At 41.6% G+C, this 24924-nt stretch overlaps 1 protein-coding gene across 12 annotated transcripts in view; it reads left to right on the top strand.

Moving 5' to 3' along the window:
• LOC143326627 (membrane-associated guanylate kinase, WW and PDZ domain-containing protein 1-like) overlaps positions 1-24924 on the top strand; it is a 94482-nt gene that overhangs the window by 12347 nt on the left and 57211 nt on the right. For 10 of the 12 annotated variants that reach the window (XM_076740360.1, XM_076740359.1, XM_076740356.1 and 7 more), the window contains exon 2: positions 19366-19482. In XM_076740360.1, coding sequence (XP_076596475.1) covers positions 19366-19482 — 117 coding nt within the window. Of the gene's footprint in view, positions 1-19365; positions 19483-24452; positions 24797-24924 lie in introns of those variants that run through there. The other 2 variants (XM_076740362.1, XM_076740364.1) reach the window with 2 other exon arrangements.

Raw genomic sequence — 24924 nt, 5'->3', positions numbered from 1 at the left:
ACACCTAAACCCAAACACACACAGACACACACACACACACACACACACACACACAGACACACACACACACACACACACACACTGGAGCTCCAGCCAGAAAGCAGAACTGGCTTTGATGTTTCAGCTTTAGAGGAACCCAACTAGTTTTCCCATGATCTTGTTCCCAGAGTTTTTATCTTGGAAAAGGTGAAGAAGTTCAATCACACCAGAGAACTGACAACTTCAAACAGGTGGAGAAGAGCCTCCTAAGTTCAAATGCCTGTACGAGCTCTGTGTATGTGACAGAGTACGTGTTCTGACATCCACATTACCTCCACCATTCCCAGTCATATATCTGCACCTTGTGACAGGTGGATGGATGTCTTATCTAAATCAAAAGCAGCTTCGCAGGACCTGGCTTCCTCCATCTGATATTCTCATTACTGTCAAGAAGCTTGAAGACCATTCGGGTTGAGGTGGTTTGACTTAGTCACAGTAGCTGTCAGGCCACAGCGATGAAGGTGAAGGGAGGCCTCTCTGCTGTAGTGTGTGGATCCCTGCAGCTGCGTGAAGGTGCACAAATAAAACTAATAATGAAAAGAAACACGGAAGCTGCTGTTGTATTCTAATTAAAAGAAAAAAACCTCAGAGTTCATGTGTTTAGTAGCTACATAGCTTGATTGATGTGTTGCATGTAAACAGCTGTGTGTGCAGCTGGAACTCATCTCCATAACACCCATAACACACTTCTCTGGCACAACAGGCTGATCAATCATCCCACCTGCCAATCCAACAGTTTTCATCATTTCTTTGAAAGTTAAAATTTTCCTGACCTGAAATGATGTGGCTTTTTCTGCTATACACTACTTGTGTTCAATATATACCTGTAAGGAAAGAATCATCTCTGTCCCTGACACTTTGAGCACACCGTCCCATAGAGCAGAAATTCAGTTGTATAAGAGCTGTATAATTAAATAAACACACGTGAAAGCCATCACATGCCTTTTTATTATAGTTGATGTTCCAGATTTGATCGGTCAATTGGTTTGACGCTAAATCAGCACCTCACCAGATGATTCGGTAAGCTTGCTTTGTGAGATGGACACCAACCTCTTTATCTTTAAAAGAAAAACACCTTTTTTTCCGGTAGTTTGCAAAGTATTTGAGTCTGCAGTCCTGCTCGTGGCGCCGTCAGGCTGTGCTTATATAGGCACATCTGTGCTTTGAGCTAAATATCAGGATGCTAACATGCTCACAGTGAAAATATTAACATACTGATGTTGTGCACATTCTTAGTGTGTTAGCATGCTAACATCAGCTAATTAGCTGTAATCATAATGTACAACTGAGGCGAATGGGAATGTCCTTAGTCACCAAAGTGATGCCAATCATATCCTGAGGGGGCATGAATGTCTGAACCAGATTTCATGGTCATCCATCCAATTGTTGTTGAGACATGTTGTGAAAAACCACACATGTGATCTTCATATGGAAGAAAAGTGGAGTGATCAGTCATTGGGCTTCATGGGGACCACAGATGTCTGCACCAGCTTGCAGTATTTAAGATGGTTCAGTCTGGACCACAGCTGCAGACTCTCTGACCAACATTTCCATCCAAAAAACAAGGTGGACTGTATAGTGCGGTTCTCAGAATAATGGCTGGAACTGAAAGTTGTGTTCAGTATTGATTAATCTGTCCCTAAAATGTCAGAAAGCAGTGAAAGATCATCGTAATTCCCGAAGATGGCATCTTTAAATTACTTGTTCTGTCTGACCAACAGTCCAAAACCCAAAGATATTTAGTTTTACAGACAACAGAGAAAAGCAGTGAATCGTTCACTTTGGGCATTTTTCCTTTTTACTTGACGATAGACTTACTGATTAATGGACTAATCATTCAGCAATGGCCAGTTTTCTTCTGTACTTTAAAGTTCTTCCTAAAGACATAGAATTTCTTCATTTCTATTTGCAGACGGTCTGTGCTGTCCCGATGTACAGAAGTCTGACTTTCTGCTCATGACCACTGGGTAAACACATCACATGAACTTTCCTAAAAACAATATTCTCCTTTGGTCCTTTGGCCTGCTTTCACATACAAATCTACCACAATCTGACACATGCCTCCACCTATCAGATCACTTGCTGTTTTTCTTCCAGCTGTGGCTCTGAATCGCTCCATTTCCAGAGTAAATTTAGACTCTTTTGACAAAGTGAGATAATGATGGAAACATTTTTCTTGAGCTGTTGGTGTAAGATAAATTCACTTTGAACACTAAACTTGTGTATCTCGCTCTCTGTCTCATCTTGTGCTCTGCTGCCTTTGTAAGCTTGACCTGAAACCGACTCAAATCTCATCGAGCTCTCAGAAAGAAAACAGTGTTGTATTCTTTTATGTCCGTCTCTGTTCTCAATATAGGGCCTCAGTGTGAGGTTATATATGGTAGCTGAGGCTGTTTAATCAGTAAACCGTCACTGCAAATGCAAATTTTAAATTGAAGAGCAGAGACATGGGCGTATTTTTAAAACACTCAGCAGGCAAGATGATAAAAGGTAAATATCTGTTTCTCGTGCTCCTCATAGCTAAAAGAGATCATCCAACTCAAACTCTATGCAGATTTGTTCAGTTACGCTTTGGGACTGTTTGCAAGCTTCTGTTTGTCCGGGGAGGGAGTGACCTTGGGCTGCAGCTGTTCATCAGAAGTTGGCAGCATCTGGCTGTGCTGAAGGGTGAGGTGCGGTGGTGGGGGAGTCGGGTGCACCGAGAACTGAAAAACTTTGTGCCGAGCAGGTCATGCAGGGTTAGATGGTGGACAGGACTGTAATTTGTGAAGAGTGAGACAAAGGGAGACCTGATGATGATTTAACACACTGAGAAGTGTGTTAAAGAGTTCGATGATACGTGTGGTTTGGCATGTTTTAGTGTATTAGCAACAAATTATATACAGTTTTTGTCACTGCCAAACATTTTTGAAAAGATCGATTTCCAGCCGAGCTCTGGCACTTTGATCATTTTCATCACCTGCTGATGCATCTGCAGCCAGGGACCCATCTGAAAACCCTCCATAGTGGTGTCTTCAAGGAAATTGTGTTTGGTAACTGTTTTTCTTTGATTTGTGATACCATACCTCATGGCTTTGATGCTTTTTGGCAGCCGACTTGCAAGTATTTAATATCAGAGGATCAGAGCAACCTTGAGCCTTCAAACAAGTTTTCAGTTTAAGATGAAGTTTCCAAGAACTGTCCCTGTTTGCAACTTCAGGACTGTAATAACCAAAGTTATAAATTTAAAAAGTTTTAAAAGATTGATTCACTCAACTGAACTGAAATAAGATATTTTCTCACTCATCTCTTGGGCTATCTAGCCATGTAGGTAGTTTTGGTTTTATTTGCTGAGGTTTTCAGATGTGCACTCTTAGATTTCTTCCTCTTACCCAACATGGAGGTGATTGTAATTTCATTTGTCGTGCTCACTTCATAAAAAAATAACATTTAAAAAACTCAAAAGAAACATCTCTTTTCAGAAATTGTGTCCTAATAATCGTCACGTAACGCATTAAACAAGTGTTTTGTTACTTAATATTCACACCCATAACTGCCAGGTGTCACTGTTGCTCAGCTAACTGAACCAACTGACAAAGCTAATGTTAGCTTGCTAACACAGTCTATATATAATGTTGTCAATCACTGGACACTTGATCGCAATCCTGTCAAATGATGTAAACTACGCATATTTGAAATCACATTTCACAACAATACACCTTGAATTACAAAGTTAACCCAACAATGTTAGCTTAAGTAACTAAATAGTATTGCAGGCTAGCTTAATTGGGTATTTCCCTCCCTTTTCTAAGATGCATTAATACTAGCTCTGAAACATACATTTATCTTCATGTATGCAGGTTTGACTTAAACAAAGTCATTCCTAGATTCACAAAGGATTGTTAGCTAAGTATGGTACAATGTTTGGCCCCTAAAATGTGGATTTTGGCAGATGTGTTACATGTTGTGATGCTACTGTGACTTCCTGTTTACACAGCTGATTGCTTTTGATTGGACAGCACTACAGATGTTTCCTAGTGACCAAATTACACATTACTCAAGTCCTGACAAGCTCAGACATTTTTTAAATTTTGATGGTGCCACCAGATTTCATAAATCACTAGTTTGCAACAAGTCAGTAGCTATAAAGAACTTTGTTTCAAAGGGCAAACAATTATCTGTTTATCTGTTGGCATAAACCCGATGGAGAAGCTGCTCTCTGTCTTTAATACACCATTTTTCAAATGTTCTTACAGTACGCTCTGCATTAGGTTTGAGATTATAGGGAAACAAAATTATAGGAAATTGGAAAATGAATAATTTTGGAGTTTCTAATTATAAGTTAATGCTGCAGCAGTCTGTCAGTCTTTCATATATATTTGATGAATTACTGCAGCAGTCATTTAGAAGCAGTTATGTGTCTGTGTTGGTGTATCTGCCACTGAAATGTGTGTGTGCAAGTGCAAAGTGAGATTGATTAGTTGTTAAATACATTTTGCTGAGATTCACGTTGAACAAAATCTTTCTCAGTCCAACTTTTCTTTAAGTAGCTACTCATTCATCATCATGTATTAGTGCTCACACACACACACACACACACACACACACAAACACACACACACAAACACACACACACACACACACACACACACACACACACACATTTTATAGCAGTTCTAGTGAAGAGGAATTGAAGAGTTGGTCTAATTTTCATGCACTTGGCCACACTGCAGCTGTTATCTCACTGATAAAAGTTTGCAGATATCATGAAAATGAACCTTTAGCATTTTAGGATGAAGTTCCCCCTCAGTCTGGAATATAAACAGGATAGTCTGAGGGATTTTGAATGAATGACAGCCTGACACCAGTCAAAGTGGAGGACAGGAAGCAGGGAATTTAAGGCAGTTTTATGTGATTAATTGGTTATCAAGTTGTTCATATGATTCTGTGGACTACTTGCCTCTAAACAGTTGTTGTATATTCATTGTCAAATAATACCAGACATATGAGAAAGAAAACCTTCCTCTGGTAATCTTCCATGTGGATTATACCTTCAGGATTTACTTTCTTCCATTATTTGAACAGGAAAGGCTTTTTAAAAGGTACAAGGTGTTTGGCCACAATTAACAGACATCCTTCCTTCTCTTAGACCTTGAACTCATCCCTGGCTTGAATGTGCCTGAGTAAGCATTGGAAATTGTCCAATCCTATTGTCATTACCTCTCCAGCTCTGGTGGATTTCTTGTCATTAGCATGAAGGACACGGGAAGGAAGGAATTACTAATCGGGTTTTACCATTTATATGACAATAGCCTTGAACGTAGCAAAGATACCACGCAGACCAGAGAGGGATCTACAAAAGATCTACTAAATGAGAAAGTTCAAAGACTCGATTATTATGTAATCATTTCTGAGTGGAATGTGAAGTTTTATTGTATTATTTCTACTGTATCATGTGTGTAGCATCAATGGTTCCCAGTTATTTTTTCATGTTTCAAAGCTACAGCTTGTGCCACAGGATCCCGTTATGTAAGATTATGTCTGAGCGCAGAAGTGGGAACTGTTTAAAGCTGGAGGTAGAGAGATGACAGTGAGGAGCTTAAAGCTTTGATCAAAATACTTGTGACACTCTCTTACGTCTCTCTCTCTGAACTTTAAATTAGGGCTGTAACTAACGATTATTTTTATTATCAATTTATCTATCTATTCTTTTCTTGATCCTTAAAATGTCAAAAAAATAGTGAAAATTTTCTCAAGAGCCCGAAGTGATGTCTTCAACCAAAAGTTCAAAAGCAAAAAGTATTAAATTTACAGTCTTAAAAGACACTTTCACACCTGTAGTTTTGGTCCAGTTTGTGTTTGCACTCACTTTTTACAAACAAGCTGTAAGTCATATGGACTGACAGGTAGCTCAGTGATTGGACAGTTTCTGTGATGTCATCCTGCATCAACAGCGCTACATAGACCCATGTTTGGAAGTTAAGTTTGGATTACATACAGCAGGTCATGCTGATTATTTACGTTTTTGCTGTCAAAAAGAGCTCATTGATAACTAATTATGATCATTAGCAAACACAACCGGGACCCAACTGGAGATATTTTTATTATTGACTATTTTCTTGATTAATTGATTTGTAGTTTGTTGATTAAATGTAAAATAATTGATGAAAGGACCGATGTGTTAGATTTAGGGGATCTATTGGCAAACTATGGCAGAAATGGAATATAATATTCATGTTTTCATCAGTGTATAATCAATCATCAGTAAGTGTTTGCATTAGCTTAGAATGAGCTCCAGTACATCCAGTTTTTTCTTTTTTCCTTTTTTCTTGCTGTGTCTCCTATCACCTTTTCACCTTTTAGTCATCTCCTTTCATACTTCCATCTGAGATGTCTCGCAATCATCTCTGTGTTCGGTGCTACCCAGCTGTGAAGGAGAGTCTGAGATTTCCTCCAGTCTGAAGGTCAGATATCTGATGGTTTGACGATGAGCGGTTTATGAAGGATGCACAGCGTGACGGCAGTCGAACGTCACACACATATTCACCTTTATTCTGAGGCGCTTTCAGGCAGAGGTGGTCACATCATGGTTTAATGAATGCTTCAGTCTCTTCACTGAGCACAATGAGGGGATAGGCGCTTTGTGCCACCTGAAATGTCCTTTTAAAGGCACAATGAATATTTTGGACAAAGATGTCAAAATCTTTTCAGACTTCATCTTTGTCGTGGTGCGTCTGGTTGATTACAGATCCATCATTTTAGATTGAAGTCCATTTCCGCAAGTTTCTGTCTACACACACACACACACACACACACACACACACACACACACACAGTGCTCACAAAGAGGGACAGACTCTGTTCTGTGGACCATCTGTTACAGTGTCACCCATGGGGGTGCTTGGTAGATTTACCCAATGAATCAATTTTGTTGCATCACCAAAAGTCAGCAGCGGCGCCTGAGTCTGGGAAGTTGTATCTCACAACATAACATCAGCTTTTTGCTGTTCACATGCTGTTAGATTTACAGTTTGATTGATTCTTCACCGGTTTGATCCAACCTGTTTCCTCAACAGTGTCACTGTCATGGTTTCTCTTTTGCCTTCCTCTGTCTCATTCTCTCTTTTCGGGTTGTATTTGAAAAGCAAGAACCAGAAGTTGTGTTTGCGGTGTGCTGCTACATGCTGCTGAGGATGATGAGGTTTGAAGAGGCAGGACTGATACACACCTATGAAAGGTTGCAGCATCATAACAACAAGGCCGGCTGCTGAGATCCAAGGCCTGTCTTTAATCTTATCTCAGCTGTTGATCCCCAGCTGTCAGTCTGCCGTGTGTTATCTCGCCTCTCAGACAGTTTTGATGGAGACTTGAGACCTGAGCCCCGCTGTAAGTGAATCATTCTTGCGGCTCCCATCTGTTTGAAGGCAGGCTTCTTGAACTCCGCTTTAAAAACTGTAATTCTTTGACTCACTTTCTGGTTATGAACACTTTTTAGCATATTAGCTAAATCCTCTAACAAACTTGCCCAGCTAGCATTTCTGAAATAGTGCTTCCTCTCAGCATAAAATTGTGACAGCAGCATCCATTGGGTAACTAACTGAGGAAATTCACACAACAGATTAATTTAATGAATCTCCCTGTGGGGCGTCTTGTCTGTCAGCTTTCTCCCTCCACACAGCTCAGTATATCTGATGGATAACCCCTCGGTTACAATGGCTATTTCTGTAAAAGTGGGTGTCCCATATATGTTAATTAATATTAGGTTTAACACAGAAGAGTACTCAGATATATAGGTCAATGGATGTCCCGTCCTCTAGTCTCAACTTCGAGTCACTGGTCTGTTTGTGTGCCACATCAACAGCACAAGAAACCCTTCAATTACAACCCTCAAGGTACAAATTAGTGGTTATTAGACCCAGTGGAAGGGCTTCTCCTTTTCCACTCCTTCATCCAGATGCATATAATTCAAGCCTAACGTGGTAGTTTCCCGTCTCGTGTTTTTTATTGAGAGTTTCGTCATATTAGCCGGCTTGTGATGACACACTGTGTTCCAGTCTGCCGCTGCAGCCGAGGGAGGCAGGCAAGATGGGGACGTGTAACTCATCTCCGTCTCATTGCCCGTGGCCATCGGCTCCTGTGAAAGAGGGGACTTTAATCACAGAGGGGCCCTTTGTGTGTGACGGCAAGGCAGGCAATGACATTTAACAGAGGCAGCCAGTCAGAACTGATGGCATGCTCACGTATCGACTGAAGCTTGCCGCTTGATGCTTTCTATCAGCGACGGGGAGGATTCAGCCCGCTTGGAGCTTCAGTGTTTTTTACACGTGTTGCCCACGGGAGGAAAAAAGATACAATGGTCACATTAAAATAGCTGCTCTGTGTGCATTTTTTTTTTTAGAAACATGGCACAAAAACGTGTTTTGCCTCCGCTTTAAAAATGAACCCAGGGGATGAGAAGAGAGATCTTGCCATCTGGAGTATGTTGAGTTTGGTATTCCAGTATTTGACAGGAATAGTCGTCCATGTTTAGTCTGTGTTAAAATATTTTTGGCGTGTGCAGAATTTCTAAGCAGCATGTCTGTTTATCTGGGTTGGTGCCCACGTCATTCAAGATTGACCCTCCTCCCAACCCCTCTCCCTCAAGCTTTTACTTGTCCTTTTAGTCTTTACAGTCATACCAACCCTTGTTTCTCCTCGCTGCCTCCTTTTTTCTTCCTCCATCCTTTGGCCTACTCAGCTATTAACACAGAGCAGAGGGAGCGGTAGGCCTGGGTTCCTCTGGTTATATTTAGCAATGAACAGATGCAGCGCACTGGAGCAGAACATACCGCCTCTGCTCGCCTCAGTATATGCGCCTGTGTGTGTGTGTGTGTGTGTGTGTGTGTGTGTGTGTGTGTTGCTTTATGTCTTTGTCTGTGACTCTTCCTTCATACCAGTTCTCCCATCATGCACTGCTGACTCTGACTCAGCAGCACAGCACTGGAGAACTGGGTCAGAACTGGCCTGCCTGCCTCCTCATGTAAACCATCCATACATTTCATTACATGTTCAACAGCCAAAACCAGAAAGTAAACCAGAGTTTGAAGGGAGAAATCTGTGCACTCTTTCTCTAAACTGACTCTTTATTATAATGTCCAGGGCTGTATCTAATGGTTATTTTCATCACTGATTACTTGATTAATCTGTAAAATGTTGGAAAGTAGTAAAAAATTTGACACAATAAATTTAAGTTCTTGTATTCAAACTGCTTGTTTAATCTAAAAGTCCTAAACCCAAAGATTCAGTTTAATATCAAAGAAGACAAACAGACAGAAGATAAAAAGCAAGTTTTCACATTAAAGAAACTGCATTGGAAGAATTTCTGGCATTGTTTTGCTACGGAAAATGTCTTATTTCTTCTAAAATATCTTTTATTGTGTCACATGGCGACAGCATGAGCTGTGTTTTCCCAAAATAAGAAGTCTGGTAAATGGTAAAAAGGTAAATGCGGTGAAAAGTCTATGGTGCATTAAAAAAATGGCAGGTGACTGCAGGTTTGAAGTTTGGAGCTTCCCATGAGCAGCTCAATGCACCAGCCTCTGTGATTGTGTTTTCAGATATATGACCAGGAAATAATGCTCTAACTTTGACAATCAAAACCCAAAATGGAACAGAATAAAATAAGTAAAAGTCTATTATGTCATCAAAAGTGTAACCACGCTCAACCGTGACACAGTGCAGTGACACTTTGACATCAATGCGACAAGGTGAGAAGCAAAAAGAAATTTTCTGGCTGCTGCTGTTAAAAAACTCCTTAACTGTCTCACCTCAGTTTCCTACCACTGAAATGACCTGATACCGTTTGTTGCCTGGAAACCATGTAAAGGCATTCATCAATCTAAAAAGCTGTGAATACACTTCAGGATATGATCAGAAATTAAATAGCTGCAATTTGCATTTGTTAAAATGATGCACCGACTGTACCGACTTTTGCAGAATATGATGGTCTGATTCAGGGATCTTGCCACTGAACACGGCTTTGGACTGGGAATAACATGAAAGCAGCTCTGGGTGTGGCTGGTTGTGGAGGTAATTATAGAAGGAGAAGGCCGGTCCAGAGCTTTACGACGGACCTCTCTGTGATTGTTGTTTTTTCCTCTCCACCCCTGCCACACTGATTGCAGGGCTCATGGAAGGCACCAATAAGACAGCAGGACACAAGCAGCTAAGCTCGCTGCTTTTACATGTGTGTGTGAGTGTGTATGTTTTAATTGACATGAGAGCAAAACAAGTGTGTCCCATGTATAATACTATTATTATCATCATGTCTTCTGTATTAGCTGTCATGACCTCTCAGCTAGGCTAATGGCTGCGTAATAGCTGGAGATTGAGGCTACTTTATCACACCAAGAGTCGAGTGAAACCCATCACAGAGAGGAATATTCGATTCCTGATGTTCACCTCTCCCATACCGCCCCTCCTTATATTGGTGGATAATGTAGAGTTAAATGCTCTCATCTGTAACTGGAGAGTCCACTGTTGACTGACGGGATGTCCTGAGACCCACAGGAAGCCGCTGAAACAATGGAATTTACTGTTTAAGAAGCAGCATTTCCAGTTCCTACTCTGTGGCCATTATTTTGAATCGGCCAGAGGAAATACAATATTATTTGTCCTCTGGAGGAAATGCCGTCTCTTTGTGCTCAGTTTGAGCTCTGGGTTATCGGCCTTAGATGCTCTGGGAGCTGTATGAGACGATGACAACAAGGGCAATTTAAAGATCTTGAGGTTGGCTTAAGAGAAATTAAACTGTAAGGGACAATCAGTGTGGGATTTTGTGGCTGTAATTGTGTTTAGTTTGCCACAGCACCACACCAGATAGGTTGCAGAAAGGATGCAGACAGAGCGGAGCCTTCTTAATCAAAATGTGATAACAGACAGGCTTGCGAAATCCTCAACTGGCCGCTGTTTCTGACATGCTTCTAGCTCTGTGCAACAGTGCTCTGTGTAATACTGAGCACATCTTGATGTACTGGCCAGTTTGACATTTTGAGGAATAGACAGTTTTTTTTTGGAGAGAGTGAGAAAATAAGATTTATACCACTATATATGAAGTTAGAGCCAGCAGCCAGTTAGCTTAGCTTAGTGTAATGAGTGGAAACAGGGGTAAACAGCCTGTAACTGTCTGCCTATCACCACCTCTAAAGCTCACTAATTAACAGGTTATGTCTTGTTTAATCTGTACAAATCAGAGGAAAATTAGAAGAAACAGTCCAGCTCATAAACACCGTAAAACCACACATTGTGGTTTTTGAACTTCAGTTTTTCTAAGGTTTAAACAAACAAGACAGGCCCTCATACTTGTGAGCTAAAAATGTAGCTGGAGCTGAGCTAAGCTAACCAGCTTAGCACAAAGACTGGAAACAGGAGGAAGGTTAGTTTGTGTTAAGTGTGTAAAAACGACAAATTGATGTTTTTGAGGGGGTTATGAGCCAGACGTTTTTTTTTTTTTTTTTTGGATGGGGATCAGTAACTTCTCGGAGGCACCGCTGGTTGCCAGGTTGTCCCAGCAAAGAAACAGACTGGTACATAACCCCTAACCCCCATTCATTCCCCACCCACCCATGAAAAAAACAGAAAATTATTGTTTTTACAAGTTGGTTTTTCTTCAGATGTATTATTAGTGAGCTTTAGACGTGCTGGTAGGGGGAATTTTTTTGACCTCCAGCGCAGAGCGAGGTTAGCTATTTCCCCCCCCATATCCGGCCTTTATGCTAAGCTAAGCTAACCAGCCTCTCAGTGTCACCTTAGCCCAACACCCTCTGGTGGGAATCGAGCCTGAGAGGTCGCCTTGTCTTGCAGTGTAATCCTGTCTGTCATCACTACAGGTGGTGTTTCATTAGGTAGATTAATGTGTGTGTGTGTGTGTGTGTGTGTGTGTGTGTGTGTGTGTGTGTGTGTGTGTGTGTGACTGTCTTCCAATTACTGCAGGATTGTCTGTTCCCCTCTACCCCAAAGTAAGGGCAACCAGCCTGTCATTTAACACCTAATCTGTGCCAGCAGCAACTTCTAGGGGAGAGAGAGCGCACAAAGACAAGCCTGACACACAAAACCGGAGCTCTTCCCAACATGTGTCGACCACGTTTGCACTGACTAGACACTTGCACACAGACTCTTGGCAGGCATCTATGTGGTTTTTCTTTCTTCTGTTGCACCAGATCACTCCAGGAGCTGGGTGGCGAAACCAAGTTGATTTCCCTTTGGTGATGTTTGTGTTTGTTTTGAATCTGTTTTGGTGTAAATAGTGGTAAAACAAGACTTGGTGCGAGAATGTTTCCATCTCAGCGGTGCCATGCTCATCTTATCTTGTAATATGTATTTTGATTACAGTAATTAGTCACCTACCAATTGCAGAGTAGCATTCTCCCAGAGAGCAGCTATAATTTAGGGATTTTTTTTCTGCTGTGACCCGTTTAAACCTACACATTCATGTGTGGTCCGTATCTTAAAAGAAAACATCTGTGTTGATGTCTTTTGAAACCCATTAGACTGAACTGTTACAGTGTAGCTGCAGATTGTTTGTGTCTGATGTTGACTGCCTGCAAGTGTGTTTAGGACTTTCAGCTGTGTTTCAAACATCTTGGTTGGCAGTGTTGGAAAGTACTCATGTATTTTACTGAAGTGAAGTGAAAACAGCACTCTGTTACAAGTAAAAGTCTTATATCACAGATTTTTGTAACAGTACAAAAGTATAATCAGCAAAATCACTTGAAGGAAGCGGCCCCTTTGAAAGTATTAAAATATTATATATTCCCTATTATTTAAATATTAGTAATAGCTCATTTTAACTGCTTTATATTGTGTTGCATAGTTTAATCTGTAATGATACTTTACAGTTTCATCAGATGTTTTCTATTTAAAATCTCAATCTGAAACATACCTCGAGCTGTCAGAAAAATGTAGTGAAATAAAGCATAAAATTACATAAAATGTGAGTAAGTACCTCAACCTGTACTTAAGTACGCTACGTGAGTTGCTTTCCACCGCTGCTCGGTGGTGCACTGTGGGTAAAAAGCTCTCCTAACCCTTCATTTAGCAGCTGATTTTACAGCCTGTTGTTATGACTCTTTAGATGAACTCCAACTGCAACCACAAGAGATTAAGAATCACATCTTTGAAGTCCAAACTCCACCTCTGTTATTATTTTTTTTTTCCAGCCTCATGATTGACATCCACCACTGGGGGGCAGCAGCCCATAATGACCACACATGCTTCATCTCATTCACTGGTTGGCTCTGGGTTGCTGTGGTAACGGGGTCTGCGTGAAGCAGACTTTCAGTGGTGAGGCTCAGAGACACAGAGGGCAGTGTTGAGCCGGAGGACGGGAGATGAATCCCAATCAGCAGCTGAGCAGAGCCACACACACACACACACACACACACACACACACACACACACACACCGAGAACAAACAACAAACACACTCACATGGACGTCTTCTGAAATAAATGTTCCTTCCCTATAAGCTGTTGATTTGATTTGTCGACTTGTTCATATGAATAATCAAAAACACCCCAACCACACCTGCTGTTCCGATGTCTAGCTCTTCTGTTTTGGAATGGTAACCACCTGGCATGATTGGCAGGTAGTGGCAGTGACTCGTAGTGATGGCAGCTGTTACGTGGTGCTATAGGCTGCAGCTGCTTGGCAATCTTCTGCCGATACCATATGTTTGTGTTCTTTTGCTATCTGGCTGGTATGTTTTTAATGCAGAGAGTTGAATCCTCTGCATTAACGCCACTTCTTGTATAGCATGTGGCATGAGCTAAAAACATCCCAACCTTGTCAAAAGAACTCACCCTCTCCAATTAAGATCAGTTTTAAACTCACTCTCTGTGTGTTCACCTGTGTTCATGTTCACAGAAATGTATATGAGAGAACGTGTGAATCACTATCTCCTCAGATGTTTGAGAACCCCCCCCCCCCCCCCCCATGCAGCCCCAAAATGAGACAGGGATGCATAACTAGATTTAAGGTTATGTAATGCTGACTGGAGGCATGGAGGATGTGTATAATCCACTCTTATTTGGGTTAAACCCATCTCTCTCTCACTCTGTGTCTATCTGGAAGAGGACAGAGGCCTCACATCCTCACACATTCCCTCCTCTGCCTCATCCAGGGCTGACTGTCACACACAGTCTTTTACCAGCCGGCTCCACAAACATCTCGGCTCCCAGGAAACATCTCTCAACGCGTTAATGTCTCTGGTGTCTTGGATTTTCCCTGATGGAGTGATTTCATTGTTATGAAAATCAAGAACATCCTCTCCAAGCTCTCAAATGATCCATCCTATCTTCTAGAGGCAGACTGATTGTCAGTTATTTCCAGTATTTTCACTGACAGAATAACATTGCATTCCCTAGAACTGACTCATCTTGAATATGACAAATGCCCTTTAAGTTTCCCTACAGACCAAAACCAATTAACAGTCAGTTTACTATAATAGAAAACTATTTACAGCTTAGATGCTGGAAATAGTGAATTTATGGCATTTTTGCTTAAAACATGACTTGAAACTGTTGTCTAATTGTCTGTCGATTGATTAATCAGAATCATTTCAACTCAGATTTTTAGCCATGCTAACGTTTGGCTCTGTGGGTGGCAGTGTTGGTCAGTTCCTCACCTGTACTTGCACTAACCCTACTTTGCCTGTCATGCTGATTAGCTAATGTTAGCATGCTGACACGCTAAACTAAGATGGTGATTGTAGTAAACATTGCACCTGCATCATCATCATGTTAGCATCGTCATTGTGAGCATGTTAGCATTCAGCTGAAAGCACCACTGTTTTTTTCTGCAAGCTCACAGACGTTGTCTGTTTGTTTGTTTTTTTCTAAAGATGCTCATTTGTTATTTTTGCCTTTATATTTTTATGCATTGTTGTCATTGTGACCACAGGTTTCTCTGTAAAAACAGGAAGTGGTTGGATCAGTTGTTGTTTTAACATAAATGCCCAAGTAGACTATTTACTGCAAATGTAGCATTGATACACTGATATTGATTATATCGATGTGTTCTATGAAAGAGCTCTCTGAGTGTTTGCTCCAACATGAACGTATTCTCACGCAGGCCATCATTTTATTCACTGTACCTGCAACAAAAGCCTATTGTGTTCAAATATCAGTTGGAACAGACAGCTGTGGATTAGCAGCCACAGTGTATGAGAATGTCCAGCACATTCCCTGTAACAATATGCTGTCTCTTATTGTATACAACACAAGGCTCTCCATTCAATACACATGACGAATTGAACAATTCGCCATGTGTATTGTTCAAAATCCGTGGAACACTGCAGCGCAGCAGTTGAGATAATATCGCCCGTTTTCTCACCACATCTGGTTGTTTTTGGAAGACTTTAAGCTTTATTTGTGTTTTGTTTTTGTTACGTGCTGCTGGGAAATGACTCGAAATGGGTCAAGAAAAAAAAAAAGAACTCTGTTGTTTTATTCCAAAGTCTCAAATGCCATTTAATACTGATTTCATAAAGCTGCATGTTATAATAAATGACAGGAACTTATTTTTTTTTCTAGCAGCTGGACATCAGTGTGGTTTTACTTTTCAATTTGCAGAACATTACACCTACAGCACCGTAACATCTGGTTATTTATTCACTGAAACAGCATTTGTGATTAAAAATCCAGGGAGAGAGTAAGTAAACGGCGTATGAACTGTACACACACACACACACACACACTCACACACACACACACACACACACGCCACAGTAGTGTGATTGTAATCTCTGATCCACACGGCTTTAATCCTCATAAATATTGAATATTTGATGACTTTCTCATTGATGGAGCATGACACCTGGGTGGCCCGCCCTCTGCTAGCTGTACGTACCCACAGCGGGGGGTGCGGTGGGGGGGGGCTTATCTCAGGGAAAGCATCTGAGCCAGCAAAATTGACACGACAGTGAATGCAAACACTAATGTATGTGTAACACATTTTATTTTTGATGAGCGCATTTTATATAAATCACATCACAGCAGAGATGGAAAGTGAGCAGCGAGAGGATGCACCGATTGAAAGAACGCTTGTATGTTAAGTGTGTGTGTGTGTGTGTGTGTGTGTGTGTGTGTGTAAGTGTGCTGTTGTATCTGTTTTTCCTTTTACAATCTGACTGCTGCTTGCCTAGCAGGGACTGTAATGATGGTCGTCAGCACTGGCTGGTTGCTAGGTAACAATTACCTGACTGTGCTTTGCTTGCACTGAATTACACAGTGGGCTGTGTGTGTGTGTGTGTGTGTGTGTGTGTGTGTGTGTGTGTGTGTGTGTGTGTGTGTGTGTGTGTGTGTGCGCAGAAGAACGGAAAAATACAGCAAGTAGACTACCAACCAGTGTCTCCGCTACTGGGTAAAAATGCCCCACGGCAGCATCACAGTTGTGGCTATGATAATATTAGCATAGCTGCGCTGCTGAATGTGATTTACACCTTAGATTTTATTATGATTGTTATCACCTTGCCACAAATTTCTGTGTGACAAACCTGTCAGGGTTGTTTTTGAATTAAAAATATATTAGTGGCTGACTTGGTTTAGATTTAATATTTCATCATTGTTGTAGAATTCCTGTAGATGCCTGTGTGTGGTTGTCTTGGGACTCAGTATTTATAGTAACGTCTATGGGGGGAGGAGGTGGATGTGAAGCTGAAGCTGACAGATGATGATGTCACCACGAGGCCACACCTCAGGGCAGATGACAGACACTCCTCTGCTAAGACCGTTTTCACTGTCTCAGCTGCTACACTGATGCTTCTGATCTGTCTGTCCTTGTCCTCGACTTGCTCAGCAGCACTTCCTCTCAGGCTGTAAGCACTTCCTGCCTCCTTCCTGACTCTCACTCCCAAACCTTAGCCACAGCCCAAACTCAAGCCTTAAAGGAATGGTTCGACATTTTGGGGACATATGTTTATTTGCTTTCTTGCCGAGAGATGGATGACGCCATTAATACCCCTCTCTTAGCGTAGCTTAGCATAGGACTTGAGTCTCTGCTGGCTTCCCGGCAACTTCTTGGCTAAGAAATAGTCCAGCACCTACTGCCTTTTAAAGAGATTTTTTTTAATCTTTAGACTTCACTGAATAAACAAGTGAGACATGATGTATTAATGAGTGAGTTTTAGATGTTCTGGTATGTTGATTCTGACCGTTAGCTTGTAAGCTGTAATAGTTATAGCAAAGAAATATCTGAGGTCTGTGTTTGGATGTCAGCTGTTGTAAACTTTGTTTGCATTCCCAAAGAATGTGGATGAGGTCTAATTGATTCATTTTTCCCCTGTCCTCCTCCTCTGGATCTAATAATGCTGTTGAGGGAGGTGTGGGTGGAGGATGAACAGTCTTCTGTAGCCCCATATCACTCTGTATTTGCAAAGCTACACCCATGTTATAGTGAGCCAGTCAAATCTGAAAAATCTCTAGCTTTACGTTGTCCAAAAACATTCCTTTTGACACTGAAATATGTCACATTACAGAATCTAAAGGTGCACTAACTGCCGTTTCACTGTCACTTCAAACCATGTTATAATCCCCCTCAGAATCCAAAGTCAACTCACAGCACGCTGACCTTGCCATCCCAGAGCACAGAGCCAGGAGAAACTGTTCCTCTGTGATCGGAGGCCGACAGGAGGCCATGGCACCTCCCCCAAGAAGTGCTTGCCAGCTCTTCCAGACATGGATGATATATTTGGAGATCATTAAATGGTCCTAAATGAGACCCTGGCGTGAGAGCGAGCTCTGACCATCTGGCCCCATTGTGAGTGCCGGGACTCTGTTAAAACTCAGCCAGCAGCATCAGCACCTCTGATTGGGTGGATGCTGAGTAAGCCTAAGAATTCCAGCCAATCAGAGAGTCTTATAATCAATTACCCAAGCCCACCTCAATCCCTGCATTTCTCTGTGAATTAAGCACCCTGTTACACACCGTGTGTATTTCTATGCTCTACTCAAACTGTCGATGTGGTTTATATTTTTGGTATTTGCTCCATTACCATCCAGTGAATTGGATTAAAGTGTTTCAAGTTTGAGTCAAATGTCCTGGATTTTAGCCACACTGGCTGCATGGCTGTAACAGCTGAAATGCATACAACACGTCACGTAGGTGGCGCAGAGGGGAGTTTTCTACCTGCTACGCAGACTCCATCTTTGTAGCATGTGGTCTCATGCCAGCTTCACTGTTTGCATATTGAGTTTTGCCAAGTGATCATGCTGTTGGTTATGCAGGGCTTGGAAGTGTAGGCCTTATTAACTGGTACTGAGTTAATTAACCAGGTTAACTGTTTTAACTACAGGATCATGGATACATCTTGCGCAGGTGCACACAGCTTCCATGTAATAGCATAATAATAGACACTCTGTGCTGTGGGCATGCTGCAGCAGACCCTGACATGCGCAGGCTATGTCGGCCTCAAGGATGGTAATGTCACTAGACAGTCTGTCGTTCTGTCCACCACTTAAATCCAGAGTGAAATATGTCAAAAATAATTTCATGGATTATTATGAAATTTGGCACAGACATGGGTCATCTCCAGAGGATGACTCAAAATAACTTTGCCAATCCTGACTCAGCAGATTATGAAATCTGGTACAGACATTCATGGTGCCCAGATGATGCATCTTTTGGCGACACACTGAGGTTCAGTTTTGTTGTTTTAAGATGTTTTGAAATGTCTCAACAACTATCGGGTGGGTTGCCATGAAAGCTGGTACAGACATTTATGTCCTCCCCTCAGGATGAACTGTAATAACTTTAGGAAACCCTTCACTTTCCATGTAGTGGCATGCAAAACTAATGATCATCAGCCTCAGGTGGACTTTGTGTTTATTGCTAATTAGCAAATGTTGGCATCATAACAAACTAAACTGAGATGAAGAGCATGGTAAACATTACACATGCAGTATGCATATCAGTATGTTTGCATCATCATTGTAAGAATGTTACCATGCTGATGTTAGCATTTCGCCCACTCTCTATGAGTACAGCCTCACAGAGCCGCCAGCATGACTGCAGACTCCTCGTCATGCTGCATTACATGTACTAAAAAAGAAATCTGTTCAAATTTGATCGCATTCTTTAACGACATTATATTTATATGTAAACACTAAACAAATACATGTATTTACTGGAGGGCCCTTGTTTTTTTCCATGAGGAAGATAGAAGTATCCAGGAGCATTTCAACAGGAGAAATGTCACGGCCTTTCACAAACTTACTTTTGGTGAAATGACAGGACATAAACAACGAAGAGACAAGCAGGTTTTGTGATGTCGAGGTTTGTTTACTTGAGTTTTTGTCTGTCTGCTGTTTCCAGGTCACAAGCTCAACAAGGACCTGAAGCACTACCTCAGCTTGAGGTTTCAGAAGTCTTCCCCCGACCATGAGTTGCAGAAGACCATCCGAGCCAATCTGTATCGCCATGCTGTGCCTTGTGAGTAGGAATACTAATACTTTAGCATTATTTCTTCAGCTTTACCCTAATGACCCACTTTCTTTTGGCTTCTTTCTCATTTGTTTCATCTCCTATTTATCTCATTCTTCCCTCTCATTCACCCATAAATTCTTACACTTTGTTTCCCTTTCATCATTTAAAATCTTCACCAGCTCTGATTCTAACAAATTAAAAGAGAAAAAACACATTTCCCAAACACCATGACTGTAGTTTTTGTTATGTATTACTGTCCATTAAAGACACCCCTGGCTTGGCCGCGCCGGGGCACCATTTTTGCAGCTGTCTCACATAGCTGTGAAGTATGGACAAAGTGTGTCCCGAGCCAAATACCCAGCACCATGCCAGACTCCACAGCTGGGCTCGCTTACATCACAAGCAGCTGGATGTGCGGTTGGGTGACACAGTCCAGCTCTGCTCAGTTTAATGTTCTACTGTACTCATGTCATGTTTGTGTTCTGAAAAGGTTTTGTTTAAGTTGTGACGACCACAAAGCTCGAGGCTTGAAGTGTTTCAATTGAATGACACGGTGAATCTATTGTGGGAGTGATTAGACTGCGTGTGTACATGTGTGTGCGTGTGTGTGTGTGCGTGTGTGTTTGTTTCCCCCTTGAGGAATTGTTTTATCTCACATATGCATAGACATCATTTAATCAACCGAGAAAAGGATCATCATTCCCATCAAACACCACTTCCTCCTGTTGCTATGGACTGGGCCCTGTCTGTGTGTGTTCGTTTGCATGTATTTGCATTGCCGTGCTCCCTAATAAAATGTGGGTTCTCGACCAGATTAATGTATTTTTCCCTCCTTCTGTCTGTCTTTTTCTTTGCTTTTTCACTCTCTGCCTTTCTATCTCAGCTGTCTGTCCTTCTTTTGCGCTCAGCCATGTGACCGGTAAATCCGCCTCTCTGAGCCTCCCCCGGTGCCCTGCCTGGGATTATGATGTTCTGATATATTGAAAATAGATTCCTGCCTGATTATGTGATGAGCATGTTGGGCTCTTGCAAACATAACAGGACGATGGAAAGGCCTCTGTGCACAGAGGACAGACATTAAACTTTAAAAAGCACAGACAAAAATAAAAAATGCTGAATATGTTGTAAGGCATTTTGGAAATCTGAGGGGACACCAGATGCTTTCTGATTTTTTTTCTTACTTTTCATTTATTTTTGCTTTTTTCCTGGGAAAATACTGGATACATGTACCTCCTAATTACTGTAAAATTCCCTAATACTAAAAGTTACTCGATACTTTCACCTCAATAGGCCTCTGAAATCCTTTGAGTGAGTAAGATACTGGATATTTCACCTCTTTGGACCTCTAAAATCCATAAAATGAGTAATGTCCTGAGCAATTTCACCTGTTCAGGTCTAAAACATTTCTGAAATCAGTGAAATACCTGATACCTCCACCTCGTCAAGCCTCTAAAAATCCTTCAAGGGACAAATCCAAGAAGCAATTTCTTCATTTTAAGGGGTTTTAAGCCCAAAAGGTTGGGATTCACATACTGTAAGGGTCCCTCATTTAGACATTACTGTCAGGAGATTATGTGAAGCCCTTCTAGTTGCATTTAACAATAGTGGGAAAGTCTGTGGGCCATCACACGTGTTTTACTTCCACTAAATTTAACAGATAACCATAATGACTATATTAAAATGTGGAAGTTTCATCATAGTGGATAGATTTGAAATGTGTTAAATGTGTTTCTAATGAATGAGGTCATCAACCATGAGTTTCCTGAGAAGCTAAAGTTAAATTAGGGCAATAACCTTTTGGTCAGTGAGATTATAGATAACTGAAACAATGTGCGGCTCAGGAGTCATTTCCTTCAGAGTTTCATTGTGTTTTTTCTGATCATCTTTAACAAAAAAAGCCTCATTGTTGTCAGATCTTGATTTTCTTCACTCTGCTTTCTGGAGCTGCAATGAGCTGTGTTCCCTTTTGCAATGATTTAGACTGATTGTACTGACAAAAGTCCAAATGTGCAGGAAAAAAAACTTTCATGGAGCTACATTAGCTCTTGGTGATTAGCAAAACTCGACAATACTGTAGCTGATTTACTGTTAAAACGCCTCCATCAAAAAAGTCTCCATCAATGCTAGCAGCTCTGTGAGGGCAGGGCATTAGCATGCCCACAATGCTAACATGCTGTTGTTCTGCAGGTTTAATGTTTGCTATGTTAACCATCTTATTTTAGGGGGTTTGCATGCTAACATTTGCAGTTGAGGCTGATTGGAATGTTGTTAGATTGTCAGGTACAGTTGTATTTGGTCATAAACCAAAAGTATTGAATACATTTTGGCCACCAAAGTCAGTAAGATTCATCCCCTGGGACCATTAAGGTTTGAACAAAAATTCAAGGCAATCCATCAAATTGTTTCCATGAAGATGCATGAACTGACAGCAGATCTTTTAAAATATGATGCAACTACACACCTGTGGTTAAAGTATTTGAAATTAGCTACACCTGAACCAGCTGCAATATTAAAATGTTAAATGTATAACTGTATTTTTATACCAAAAGAAGTCAGTGCTCAGACTTGGCATTATCTGTTTTGTATGAACAAAGTGTAAAAATGTTCGCCTCAGTTGATGTTCAGCATTGCATTTTGTTTGCAGCATAAAGCAACACAGTCTGTTGCTTAGACAGATGGTCACCTGAATACATCTTTGTGGAAGAAGTGCCCCTGATTACTCATTAATTGGAAACATTCAACTTTTTCTGGGTTGCATCTCCAAATAAAAGGTTCTCTGTCTCTAAATAAAGCACCATTGGATGGACACAGAATGGACTCTGCCCACTCTGTGGTGATAAATCATTAAAGAATTCGGCAGGTCATGAATGTAAAGTTACTCTGCAAACTCAGGAGTAAATAGTGTTTGTTGGGGACTATTTTCAGACATGAATTTGGTGTGCTATAGTGAGTATTTACAGCAGCAGAACAGTGCATGTGGGATTGGCTCAAAATAAACTACAGTGCCCACATTCACAATAAAACATGTCATCCAGTGAAACACTTTGGCTCTCTGATGTGTTTTTGGACAACAATGTAGGTATATGGCACAGAGGAGTAGGATATACTATGTACTGCTATTTGTTTTTAAGTACAGGAGTGCAGCTATAATGCAAGATTAAAGGTACAAAGTGTAAGGAATGGCCACCTGTCTAAGTTTGCCTCAAACAAATCAGGGGCAGCGTATCACCACCACTAACTGCTGTTCACGATACTCTTTGCTGTTGCTATCTTTCTGTAGCTACTAGCTACCAGTAATTACTAAGCTCAGTTAGCTGTGCAGCTTGTGGCCTGATTAGCTGACTGGAGTCTGCCCCAACCAAGAACTCCGCACCGGGGTACTGGCAGCCAGCCAAACAGGTAGCTAAGTAAGTGATACCATGGATGTAGAAGGTTGTAATTAGCGTGCCATTGAGCAATGAACACAGGTAGTTTGTGTTTTGAATGATTTCATTTAGTTACTTATGCCCATATACAAATGAAGCCAGATTTGAAACATTTAATCTGAGGAAAGCTTGCAGTGCAGGCAGAGGTCATGCTCATCTAACAGGCTATCAAAATGTAGCTTAGCTAGCTTTCATTTCCTGCAGGCACTGTGGACGCAGCACAAGCTGGCCAAGTTTAACAGGCCGGCTTTGAAATGTTTCTTTGCAAATGCATCACAAATAAAGAAGCCCTCAGAGGAGTGAATGATGAATGAAAGAATGCTTTGATGCCTTTTCATCTTTGCTAGTTAACATTAGCTGGCTGTAGACTGGAGAAAAAATCATTTATTTCACTGTGCTGCTCAATGGCCACGGGCAACTTTTAAGGTGGAATGTTCTCTTGTATGTTACTCAAAGCACGAGTTGATCATTCAGCACCCCTAAATGTACACAGAACTTTGACCACTGTATTTTCTTTTATTGGCTCTCTTCAATGACATATGCTTTAGTGATGATCGGATCTTCAAGTGTGTCAAAGAAATGTCCATGAATTTCAGATTATGCAAACTGTGAGTATTCTAGTTCCTCAATTGGAGAAAAAAAAAAGTGTCCAAGCATCATTCTGGTGTGATCTGGCAGCAGTACACCTACGTTAATTTTTATAAGGATTTAGAATGAATTTTCATTGATTTTGGTCTTTCAGTTTGATTTGTTGACATAAAGGCAAATATGTGATATCACCAGGTTTATCCTTTTAAATAATGAGGAAAAATTTGTGTAAGTTTTGAGTGTATTTTGACTGTATTTTTCCTGGTAATGACTAAAAAAAGCAAAGGGCCACAACACAGTGCCGGCCATTCACACTGAAATGTTTATAGCGTTTACCCCTCCTCTCCCTCTCTCTTTCTGTCTTCCTGTTCCTCCCTCTCTCCCGTTCTTGGTGACCTACTATCGCTGCCACCTCCTGTTTATTGTCTCTCTCTCACACACACACATGCAAATATTTCCTTGGCATGACAAGGCAGAATGACAAAAGCAGTCAAATAAAAGCCACACTTCTGAGCCCTCTGTTTCCTTTGTCTCCATGTCCCTCATGTCTCCTCCCCCTCTCCTGAGCACATGTGTTGCTCCCTCTCCCCGTGCTTGACTCGAACAGGTGCCTTTCCCCTCCACCACTGGCCGAAGTGGGTCTTTTTTTCCTCTTTTCAGCATGTGTGTTTATAGGAAGAGCACCCGCCCCCACCTCCCCCTTTCCCCTCTCCTTCATAGCCCCGCTGCTACAGATGGCCATTGTTATCATGTGCAGCAAATGTCACAATTGATAGAGAAGTCGCTGTCTCGTGGGATTCATTTCCCTCTCACGTCTACAGCTGCTGCTTGGGGATGAGGGTTATCTCGGCGTTATCCCAGCGTTTGAGCCACAGAGTGAACCAATCCTCCCTCCCCCCACCTGATCTCTCCCTCCCTCTCTCTCTGCTCTCTTCTCTGTCGTCCTCCTCTCTTCACTTCAAATCCTCCAGTGAGTGTCAGCGTCCCTGTGGTTCGGCGGTGGCTGCTGCCTTCCTCTGTCTCTCTCTGTCACACTCTAGCTGCTCCCACTGTCTCCCTGCCTCTGCTGCTCTCACCCTCCATCGCCTCTTCTCTCTCTCTCTCTCTCTCTCTCTCTCTCTCTCTCTCGCTCTCTCTCTCTCTCTATTTCTCCCTCCCCTCTTCACTGTCCTTCACTTCCTCGCTTCCTTGTTTTCCACTCCACTGCCGATACTCGGGGAAATCATTGTTGGAGACAAATTTCTCTGTTTGCTGTTCACACAAAGAAAAGGGATTACGGCTTGGCTCCAGGCTCGCTCTGCATCCAGGCAAGTGGCAGCTCCTTATTCTCTCCTCCTTGTCTCCTTCTTCTTTTTTTTCCACTCTCACTGCCATCCACCATCCGATGCCTGTGATGTATGCATGGCAGAGAGTGTGTGTGTGGTTGATGCTGTGT

This window comes from Chaetodon auriga, chromosome 10 (assembly GCF_051107435.1).
Source record: "Chaetodon auriga isolate fChaAug3 chromosome 10, fChaAug3.hap1, whole genome shotgun sequence".
Lineage (NCBI taxonomy): Eukaryota > Metazoa > Chordata > Actinopteri > Chaetodontiformes > Chaetodontidae > Chaetodon > Chaetodon auriga.
Note: the sequence above shows the minus strand (reverse complement) of the source record. Positions and strands in the feature narration are given on the sequence as shown.